This window comes from Thalia democratica, chromosome 8 (genome assembly GCF_965202585.1).
Source record: "Thalia democratica chromosome 8, ktThaDemo2.hap1.1, whole genome shotgun sequence".
Taxonomy (NCBI): Eukaryota; Metazoa; Chordata; class Thaliacea; order Salpida; family Salpidae; genus Thalia; species Thalia democratica.
The window spans coordinates 17957139-17968653 of NC_139172.1; the positions used below are offsets into that span (position 1 = coordinate 17957139).

Genomic DNA, 11515 nt, shown 5'->3' on the forward strand with positions numbered 1-11515 from the left:
TAAAGGTTTAAAATTTAGCATCTAGCATCGCACAATGAAGAAGTTAAACTTGTTTTTTTTAAACAAATATACGCCAACTTTTCATAAAAACAAAGTTAAAATAAATATAATTGATTACAACATATTGATAGATAGTAGATTCTTAACTTGTTTTATTTCTTAAACTATAAAACATTTTAATTTAATAAATAAAACCTTTGATATAATATTTTAAAAAAATAACTTTAATATGTTTAGGTCTAAAATAACAATTGTATATCAAATAGCAAATAACTTATGAATTAGAATGGATAGTACAGTCGAACGTATGGTACAAAACTACAACAACTTTACAACAATTCCACCAACTTCAAATTTTTCTGACCAACAGCAGTCATTTTGTGAGCCTTGCAGCCGTCACCTGTCCGAACTGATAATCTTCGTTCTGTTCGCCGTCTTGATCGTAGTCTCCAACGTCCTGTGCATCAGCGTCTCTTACGCGCACCAGTCGGCCCACCACCCGGAAAACCGACATTTCGTGGTCAACCTGGCAGTATGCAACATACTGTGCGGCCTCGCGCTCCTGTCGAGCAGCCTGTTCGACCACACGCTCAACGTGGAGTTCACGGAGACGGCGTGCAGGGTGTGGTGCCCCATCTACAAAACCTGCGTCATGGTGCCGTACGTGGCGGTGGCAGTGCTGGGCCTGGACATCGCGTTCTACTGCCAGCACGCGATGGACTACCACCGGAGGATGACCACGAAGAGGCTGATGGGCATGCTGATCGGGTCCTGGGCGTACACTTTCGCGGTCGTTGGCTCCATAATGTGGAAAGAGCCCGCGCTTTTCTGCTCCCACGGAAACAACGTTTGTTTGTTTTTTTTATTTTAATTACATGGAAGCTTTCTAATTCTAAGTTGGCTTACAAGCAAAATTAAAACTAGTTTATGTTTTTAAACTTGTCTGGCAGTGCAACGTATAAAGGACTTTTCCATAAAGATTCGTTTATTGAACTGAAACCTGTAAAAATAAACTATTTGAAAACTATTTAAATATTGTAAAGTGAAGCTAAGAGTAATTCCTTTGCAATCAACGTGATTAAGTTTTTCGAAAATGATGGAAAACTGTTGTTAGTTTACAAAACAATAGTCTAAAATATATCTAATAAAAGTTGTGATAAAGTTTTTTTTGGTCATAAATATCTTAAAATAAGTTCGAAATCTGAATAAATATTTTAGTAAACAATTAAAGATAGACAAGTTATAGTTTTTAATTTAGAAAGAAATATTACGGATTGAACGATAAAAAAAATAGTTACACGATGAAATGTTATGCAAATATTTTGCCTTCAAAAAAACAAAATAAAAAGTTTACATTTACCTAACGTTACAATATCAATTAATTTGAATAGTTAGAATAATTTAAATAATTTAAATATTTAAATTGTTTTTCTAAATAAAAAGATTTGGTTTCTAATTTTATTAGTATTCTTTGATTTCTATATTTTTTAGAAATATTTTTATAACCATAAATAAGTTATAAACCGAAATTAATTTGTTTTAAGCTTCAAGATAACACGAGTTACAACATTACAATAGCTATTTTTAAAAAGTCATTAAAAAAATATAAAGCAGCACTACTTTATGACTTTTTTTACATACCTCAAAGAAGTGAATACTGTTTTTTTTTGCTAAATAGTTTAAGTAAGTATCATTGAAAATACAGATTAATTTTTTTTAATGTATAAATAGCAAAAACTATCTCAAAAATATAAAAATCTATCTTAAACTTTACTTAGTTTAAATTATGTTGCAACTTGTTGCTATATACTAGATATACAATAAAATACATTGGTTATAGTCTCACAATAATAGTAATATGTATTTATACAACTAAGAAGCTTTTACTTGTAATTTCTTTTTATAACTAAAATTAATACTAATTTACCAATGTCGTTATTTCATAAATAAAATTTTCATAAAGCATTGGCAAGTTCTATTATATTAAAATAATATTATTTTGGGATGGTACTTTTTATTGAGTAAAGATATTTATAATAAAATGGCTTACTGTTTAACTGCAAAAAGTAAAAAAAATAACAATATGAAGCTTGTTGATAGGCTTAATACCTTAGGCTTAATAAACAGTCAACAGCGAACCTAAAAAAGTTAAAAATAAATTTCAAAGTAAATATGCTAAAAAGAGAACGAAAAGTTTGTTTACTCAGAGACTTGAACTAATTTGATAAATAAATTTTTAAACATGCTACTGACAAGTAACTTGATTTGTTTATTTATAATTCCTTACATTTAAAGTTTTAAAAAAAATATGTGTTAAAATGTGCCTACCTTTTTTTCTTTATAATGTATTTCTTAAATGATATTCTTTAAAGAAAACGTATATCAAATAATAAATACTACTAAAATTAACATTTTTTATATTAATATTCGAAAGTTTTTTGATACTCTCTTTTGTTTTAATCTAAAGAATTTATGATTTTTTTATTATGTTTGTAAAACATTTTTAGTTTGTTACAAATAAAAAATTAAGATACCTTTGTTTTAAAAAACTTATTATAGTTTAACTTTGAATAAACTATTGGTTTTTTTGATTAATTTTTTTATTTGTAAACTTTGAAGTAAGATTTATTTTGCATAGTTTTGAAATATTTTAAGTTTATAAACCTTATTTAGATCAAACTTGTTTAGATATTTGTTATAACTTAAATTAGGCAAAAGTGCTTTTTGTTTAAAAATTGTAAATTAGAATTAATATTTTTTGTAACTAAATGCTTCTTGTAATAAGTTTAGTTTTAAATTACTATACTACTTTATCACCTATATAACAAAAATTTATAATTATTAATTTATTACTACGTTTCAAACAAATTTAAAGTTTTTTTTTTCGTTGAGCTTTTTGGTTTATTTTTAGTTTTTATAATGTATTAATCATAATCAATAACATTAAAGAATTTTAATAAAAAGTAATTAAGTTTTGTTTATTTTCCACTATTTGCTTCTTAAAATTATAAAATATAGTTTATCTTTTAAAATTGCGACAAAAAAAACTAATTTGTTTGTAAGCAGAATTTGTTTTATGTATTTTAAATACCAAGCACAGCTTATAAAAATCAATAAATTACAAAGTCAACCTTTATTTTGTAATGTGTATACAAATATTGTTTTATACTGTTTAACTAACACCGTTTTACATTTTTTGTGCTACTTACTTGCTTAATTTCGTAATTTATAAGTAATTTATAAGAATTTTTCTAATAATACAACAAATACTGGGAACTACAAAATGTTTATGTGAAGTTTTCAAAAACCTTTTATTTATTAATTTGGAGTTAATATCGACTTAGAATCATGTATGTTAAGCTTAAAGTGTTAGAAAAAAATAACCTAGAACTTGAAAAATAAAAAAAAATCTGGTCAATAGTTAATATGTTTCAATATTTCTTGTGTTAAGTTAGTTTATTAAGGAAATAACTTAGATTGAAAACTTTGAATAATTTAAAGTATGTATGTATAAAAGATTTTTTATTTAAGTATTAGTTTAATTTCATGAAAAGTTGCTATACTTTATAAGAGAATGAACTAGATCCGAAATAATGTGAATTACTAACACAGCTAAATTTAACTAGCATTTGTTTATAAATAATCTAAACTACTTAAAGTTAAACTTAATCATTGTTAAAACTGAGTTAATAAATCATTGCAAAAAAATTAAAAATAAGCTCGAAAGTTTTTCGATCAAAACAAGTACAAATTTTTATCATTTTAATAAATATTTTTGAAATAAAAGTAGTTGTTTAAAAGAATTAGACACTCTGAAAACTTTAATTGTATAAAAGACTAAAATATTTTAAAGATAACGAGAAAGCTGTCAGTACATGTTGCCAAAGACGAAATCCAGATTTAATATAATTGATTGCGCAAGAATTTATTAAATACTTGCTATTTTAAAAACGAATAACTTTATTTTAACACTAATAAAGTTATAGTAACACAAAAACGTAGTCTTCATTCAATATTCTGATTGTTCGTCTTTGATTTTTGTTTCTTTATTTCGTTCATCAAGCGACTGAAATTTAAGTGACAGATAAATGTTTATAATTACGTATTTCAGAATCACATGAAGCCTAGAAAAATTAAAATAAAATATACGAGGAGATTTTACATATGCATATTAGCTGACTAAAAACTTAAGTTTGGTGGATTTTATTTATTAAATGACTCAACTGTAAACAAAGTAAAGTTTCGTTACTTAACATAATCGTTTTTAAAATGTTATTTAAAAAAGTATTATTATTTATCATAAGTGCATAAAAGTTGTGGATCTCAAAGTATTTAAAAGCTGTTTACAGGGAAATGATATGAAATGATTCAGTTTACAATAAATTTCTACTACTGAATATAGTATTAAAATTTGCAAAATCTTTTACAAAATATTTAGATAATTTTAGACATTTTAATTTCATCAAAATTTTATTGAACAAGAAACTATTTTCACTAAAAAGTGTGTACATTTTTATTATTTTAGAAACATTACTTAAACTTATAAAAGTGTTCTCGAAAAAAAAAAATCATAAGTAAACTTGGAAGCAAGTTTTGTTAAAAAAATTCAGGTTTTTTGTTTTACTTATTAAAGGCTGTAATTTAATTTTCTGTGGTAATAACTGTTTTAGTTACAAAAAAGTATTTTTACGCTTAAAATTAAATATGAAGTATCTTATAAATATTATAGATTATTTCTGTATATATCGTAAGTTTGATGAATTATCTGGGCGAAAAAAAGTTACATAAAAGCTGTTTTGAATTTGCATAAGGTAAAACTAATTTAACTGTAAATCCGTAAAAAGACTGAATTCGGATTACACGTTCTTTATGAAAAAGTACTTATCTAGAATCTTGATTATTCATAAAATAACACTGCAAAAATATATCAAGTGTTAGTTTTGTTACCGTTTTGTTTATGTATAAGAAAACTGTTTTCTTACTAAATTTATTGGTTGAATAAAATGACTGGGTTTCAAACTTTGTCTTAAAAAACTTTTCACTTAAGTTTTAAACGTAAATAATCTTGTTTATATAAATTAGTTTGTAACTTTTGATACACAAGATAATTTAGTTAAGCTAAATCAAATAATGGCTTCATATAAAATTTTAAACTTTAGTTACATGTTATAGAAAGTAACTTTTATTTAAAAATAAAACAAAACTATTTTTTCTTTTTCATCAAAAATTAAGTGTACAAGATTTTATTTTTTCACTATGTTTTAATTTGTAAATTTAGCTTAATATAATTGAGAAATTAAGTAGCCTATTTTACTAGTAAAACAGAACGCTTTAGTCTGAAGCCAAGATGGTAAGTATTTAATAACTTGGTATGTAGCCAACATTTATAGTTTAGATTTAATGTTCTATACATAACAACATACTTATCGACGATGCTAAATAGCGTAGTCATATCAAGCTATATTTAAATACTTGAAAATGTTAGCATTTACAACAAGTTTAATAAAATCAAATCAGCATATTTTATGTTTTAATAAATGAAAAAGCAAACTAGCGTTTTCTCAAACTATAAACAAGCTTTACTTATTTGACTCGTCTGATAAAGATAAATTATGTGTAGGCGTGAATTGTTTTAAAAATAAGTTTATTGTTCTTCTAAAATTAAGACAAAAAAAATCAACAGGTAAGCGCCTTCAGCATTTTATTCCCGATGTTGTTAATGTTTTTACCCGCGTCTTTTCTACTCACTCTCTTTATTTTTATCATCTACCGCCACTATTCTGCCTCCCAACTTCTCACTCCGCATCACGTGCCGTCCGTGTCAACCATGTCGGCCGCTGTTCAAGGAGATGCAGATGAACAAGGTGCCGTCAAAAATTCCACGCTTCGGTCTCAGGTTAACAATTAACAATTCAAAGAAAAACAAGTCATAAAAAAATTGTATTGGAATGGAAAACTAAAGCATGCATCCATTTTTACAAGTTTAGTTTTAACCTCTTCATTTTTAATTGATGTATGACCAAAACAAAAAAGTATATATGTGTTTCATATGTAAGTCATAGTTTTGATCCTTGTAAGTTCAAAAAAATATTTAAGTACAACCTGAAAATAAAAACTAACAAATTATTAGTTATTTCAAGTACTTGACTGACAGGCGAGTGTTGGAGGTAGGCGGATGAGCCATGGTAGAACGCAGTTACGCAGAAGAAGGTTGGTTGGAAGGTTCGTAGCGAAATTCTTGCATTTTATCATATCATCGATAGTTTGTGCCCTCATCATAACTTTTATCACTGTCGCTGAAATCTTGGTCAGAAAAGATCAAGCAAACTCTCCGAGGTTAAACGAATTTTTAAGTAAAGTTTAAAAAGCCATTTATGTTTTTTGTAATTTAGAAATATTGAAGCTTGTAAAAAATGCAATGTGAAGCTCACTCAGTTCTAGATTAAATTGTATGTAACTCGTTTTTAATATTTATAATATTTTTTTACAAGCCAAACACTGTTTAGTTATTTATTAAAATTTTCTAAAAAAAAGTAAAGTATTTTAGGTCATAGATTAGATAAAATTTTGTAGAGTAGTTTTTAGGTATCAATTGTACACAATTTCTTTTTCTCTTTTTTTTTTTACTATGTAGAATTAATAAAAACTTTTAAGTTAAATATAACAAAGACTCAAATAACATTTAGTTGTTGCTTTATTAACCGTTAAATTATCTAAAATTATAAATACGATCTAAGTTTATTCTATCTTATTTCAGAACAAGTTTATTAATACTTTTTATCAAACTTATTTTTATTTACTTGTTTGTTTAACTAATAATATTTTTATCTTAAACGTGAGTTTATTCACTTTTTATTTAAGCATCTAATTCAGCAGTACTTTTGAGTTTGACTTCACAATTAAACAAATATGCTTTTTTAGTCTTATTGTACTCAGTCTAAGATATTAAAAGTGTTATAGAAAGTTATAAATAATAAACTTTCATATACAAAATGTATGTCTACTATCCTATTTTAAATACAAGTTTCAAAATACTAGCATTACTTTTTGCGTAGGTTATATTATAGTATACACTTTTTTTTAACTTATCATGGTACTTTATATCAAACAACTATATACAGCTTTATTGCTTTATGTATAACACTTGATTTAATAAAATCATCTGACTTATAAAACTTAGCATTCTTAAAAATCACCAAGTTTGTATACCATAGCAATGAAAGTCATGAAAGGACCTTTTTTTAAAGCAATATGCATTGAATTGTTTTTTTGATTCGTTTCAAGCATTATTTATGCTCAGCTTATAATAACAAACAAATAATTTGAAAAGCATTTCTTAGTAGTATATGTATAAAAATTTTCATTTATCATAAACTTAATTTGTTTTAAAAAATACGGAGCGTTTCTTAAAGTATTGAAATTCCTTCGAGAAAAACTATACATATTAAAGAAAACTATAAAAAATAAAAATAATAATAGAATTAGTTTTATTAAGTCATTAATGAAAAACAAGTAAGGTTAAAAAGTTAATAATTATCAGAAAGTATATTCAATTTTTGAGTAAAAATAATTTTGTAGTTTTACTTAAAATTTAGCTACAAAATTTTTAATACATCACAGGTACTGCATCATTTACGTTTTAGATCGTCTTTTTGTGTCTTTCAACTCGTTTATTGGCCCGTGGATGTACTGTTTCGCCGCGAAAAGGTACCGAAAGAGCATTGGAAGGAAAATAAGCCTGATGGTGAGCAGAAGACGCAAGGCATCAGAAGTAATCTCTTCTGTCAGGCCCGCTTCAAAACCTACATGATAACGATTGTTTAAAGTTGAAGAAAGAATCAGTCATATTAGAGGAAGATCATATCACGCCGTAAACTTATTGACTACTTTGAAAATATATAATTTGCGATTACTGAAAATTATAAGTGATATTAACGATTTAGACCAAATTAAAGTAAATAGAGCTTTGGTTAATTTTCAAAGATCACAGCGTAATTATAAGGTACAGAAACTTTACATTAAAATATAGAGATTAGTTTGATGTTAAATATATTTTTTAAACTTCAAGCGAAGAGATTGTGTTACAAAATTAATCACGTTGTTAATAATTGATATTCAATATAATTTGCTTCAATCACTTTATTTCAACTAAAATACCGTTTTAAAGTTTATTGGACTTATAATGTCTCTTTATCTTTTTTTTTAAGTTTAATACAATTTGTTATTAGCCTTAAAATCACTCTATATTATAAAAAACACGAACTGAATAACTATAATAACAAACAGTTTAGAAACAAAGATATTAATAATACAAAGATTTATGTCATGAAAATAAAAATTTAAAAAAATTAGCAAAGAAAAATAACATCTGTAAACTAAAACTAAAATGACTAAATATAATTTTTAAGAAATATATTTTTAGTAAATCTAAACTATTTAGTAAGTAAACATATTTTTTTATTATAAATATGAGTAGTTTGTATAAAGTTTAAAAATATTTAAACTTAAAAATGTAGGCATATAATTTTTATGTCAAATTGAAAAAATTAAGACTTTTTTTCTTTACTACTAGTTAAAGAATTATATTAGTTACACTATAATCAAAGATAAAGTAAAACTAGTTATTAGATACTATTCGTTGAAGAAAATAAAATTTAAAAACTGTTCAAACCAAATATGCTCAAAAAAACATAAGTTATAAGAATAATTTTTACATTAGTTTTATTATTGTTTATCCTTTTTATCTGCTGCTAATCATTTTTCTATAGTAAAACTTAAAAAGGTAATTAAAGAAGTTGTAACTAATTACAACTACAGTTACAACATGTTATAGTGGTAAATTAAGAGCTATTTGAAAGTTATTAGCTCATCCCTTATTAATCGCAGTAATGTGTAATTTGAAACTAGTTGTTTTGAAACATTTGTAACATTTAATTTTCTTCTTAACGATACTAGATTACGTTTTGTCATCAAAAGCTTTAATTAATCACAGTTCACTTTAATTAATTTGACTTTAACCACGCCACAAAATGCTTTACTTTTGGTTTATCAACTTAATTTTTTTCAGGATTTTAAATGTTTATTTAAAACAAAAATCTTTAATAGGCTCTAACAAAAAAAAATACTGGTAGTTCAATTATACATTAGTAATGTATTTTTCAATTATTAGTTTTTAAATCTTGTATAAGTTGTTACTATTTATAGTCTGAATTGTGTTGTCTTACTTTTGAAATTTATTTGTTTAAAAAAAAAAAGTATTAACAGTTGCAATAAAAGCATGCAATAACTATAACAATATTTGAGAAGATATTCTTTTTTTAGTAAACTAAAATTTCGAAGATCTATTCTACAAATTAAATCAAAATAATTTTGCTTTTACTTGTAGCTAACGTTTTGTTTGAGATACTTTTACAAATTAAGAAAAAGTCTCTAGAATTTATAAAAATTGGTTTATATTTACTTAATCAATACACTTTTAAACTTATTTAAACAGTTTTAAACAATGCTATTATTTTAAAGTACCTTTTTTTCTAGAATGTTTAGAAGAAAAAAAATCTATACGTTGATATTATCAATGGTATAGAAATTCTACAGTTCTTGATCTGATTATATTGTTTTACAAACTCTTTAGCTAAATTAATGAAATTTAAATTACCTTTAAAATTTTGAAATGGTGTCAAAAAAGACTAAGTTAGTTAAATATTTGTTATATATTATAAGTTTGAATAAGATAAACTTATTTAATGCTGTACTTAATATTTTTTTTTTTTTTTCATAAACATAATCATTTAACATTCAAGTTTTAAGAGCTTTAATTTATTGACTGAAAGGAAATTGATATTAAAAATTTTTTTATTGCATTTTACTGTGGAATTTTTTTAAATTTCGAAAAAAAATCGATATCAGATAAAACAACATGCTAGTTAAATTCAACAATTATTAAATATTGTGTTTTTCTGTTAGCAAATTTTTGCTACAAGGCTTATTTAATCTTATTTTTAAAATTAAAAAAGTATGTTAAAATAAATGACTACTGATAGCTTTAAATCATTTTTTAAAGTGTTTTTATTTTATTTTGTTTTTTTCTAAATATATATTTTTGTAGCAAATACATACTTTTTCTAAAGCATATTTTATGAAAAATATTATCTAGTTTTAAAATTAAGTTGTATTAGCAGTTTATTTTTAATTGTATTTTACAAAAACGTATTTTCTTAAGTTAAACTTTGAAAAAAACTAAACGACACTTTATTTTCTGTCGAAGTTTTTTAGTATAAAAGTTGTAAGTTTAAATAAACTAAATATATCAATTATAATTAGTTATTTTTTAATTTCAAAACTATTCTTTTTTTATCCTCTCTAACTTTTAAATTTTTCAGAAGCTTATTTTTTTTCTACCATTCAAAGAACTAAATAAATCGCAAAAAAAAATTGCTTTATGTTTAGACCAGGGTTTGATGAACTTCAAAAGAAACGGGTAATATTCGCTGGAAAAGATTCTTTGCCACCACATAAAAATAAGAATATCTTTTGCGACCTAAAGTATTAAAAAAAAACTATATGTACTATAAAGAAGAAAATTTTTAATAAAATATAAACAAAACAGGCAGCATAGTTTACTCAAAAGCAATATAAGAGTGTCATTTTTAACTTCTTACTTTAAAAAAGCTTATACTAAGCTTATAACCACGTTATGAGCCAAAAATTTTACTCGCCGGGCTTCAGTTTTCCGACTTCTGGTTTGTACGCTTTTCTTAAATACCTTTTTAACTATTTAGGTTGTTTTATTGTTCGAACATAAATGCAAGATAATTTAAAAAGTACAAGCACTAAAAATTATAGACGAGTGAGTAGCTGTTTAATATCATGCATTTTTTTTTAATCTATAATTTACACTACTAAATCATAACTTATATATAAAAACTAAATATTTAAAATAACACACCATATATTTCAAAAAATTTAAAGATTATAAAATGAAAATAGGCAAACAAGAAAATCATATGATAAAAAATAAGAATCATAGTTTAGTAAAGTAAAATAGTTTAAATATAAAATGCTATAATACATTTAAAAAAATTAACGAACTAATCTATTAAACAAAAAATAATTAAAAACTTTTATTGACCCTCACAATTCAAGAAACTCTAAAAATTACAAAAGAAGAAGCACAGCTTTTCCCACTAAGTTTCATTTTATAATGACCAAAGTTTAGACAGCTTCTCAACACTTTCAGTCAAAGTGCTAAACATGAACAAAACAATTCCAATAAGACTATCTCCAGTAAAAATGTAACAAGTGTTGCAGTATGCGGAAATCATGGTCATTATAAATATGGTGCCTTAGACAAAGAGTGTTTAGCTATTGAATGTAAAAAAATAACTAAACCTGAATTATAAAAGTTTTTGAACTACTCAGCGTTGTCTACAAACTTTGATAGTATATATATACAAATATATATGTCTATTATAAAGCAGTTTTAATAATCAGACAGTCAGTCCTTCAAAATAATTTA

General features: G+C 24.5%; 1 protein-coding gene across 1 annotated transcript; it reads left to right on the forward strand.

The window, feature by feature from the left end:
• Window positions 1-244: 244 nt before the first annotated feature.
• Window positions 245-8253, forward strand: LOC145842475 (alpha-1D adrenergic receptor-like). The gene is made up of 4 exons (XM_082949928.1): window positions 245-847; window positions 5684-5896; window positions 6155-6336; window positions 7621-8253. Exons 1-4 carry the CDS (start codon window positions 287-289, stop codon window positions 7808-7810), a joined length of 1146 nt encoding a protein of 381 aa, XP_082806054.1. The 5' UTR covers window positions 245-286; the 3' UTR covers window positions 7811-8253.
• The last annotated feature ends 3262 nt before the right edge of the window (window positions 8254-11515 follow it).

Excerpts from the sequence above, each read along its gene's own strand:
- LOC145842475 (XM_082949928.1), top strand. The coding sequence starts at position 287 with ATGGATAGTACAGTCGAACGTATGGTACAAAACTACAACAACTTTACA. Across the intron at positions 5,897-6,154 it reads ATTCCACGCTTCGGTCTCAG|GCGAGTGTTGGAGGTAGGCG; the intron begins GTTAACAATTAA and ends CTTGACTGACAG. Across the intron at positions 6,337-7,620 it reads GATCAAGCAAACTCTCCGAG|GTACTGCATCATTTACGTTT; the intron begins GTTAAACGAATT and ends AATACATCACAG.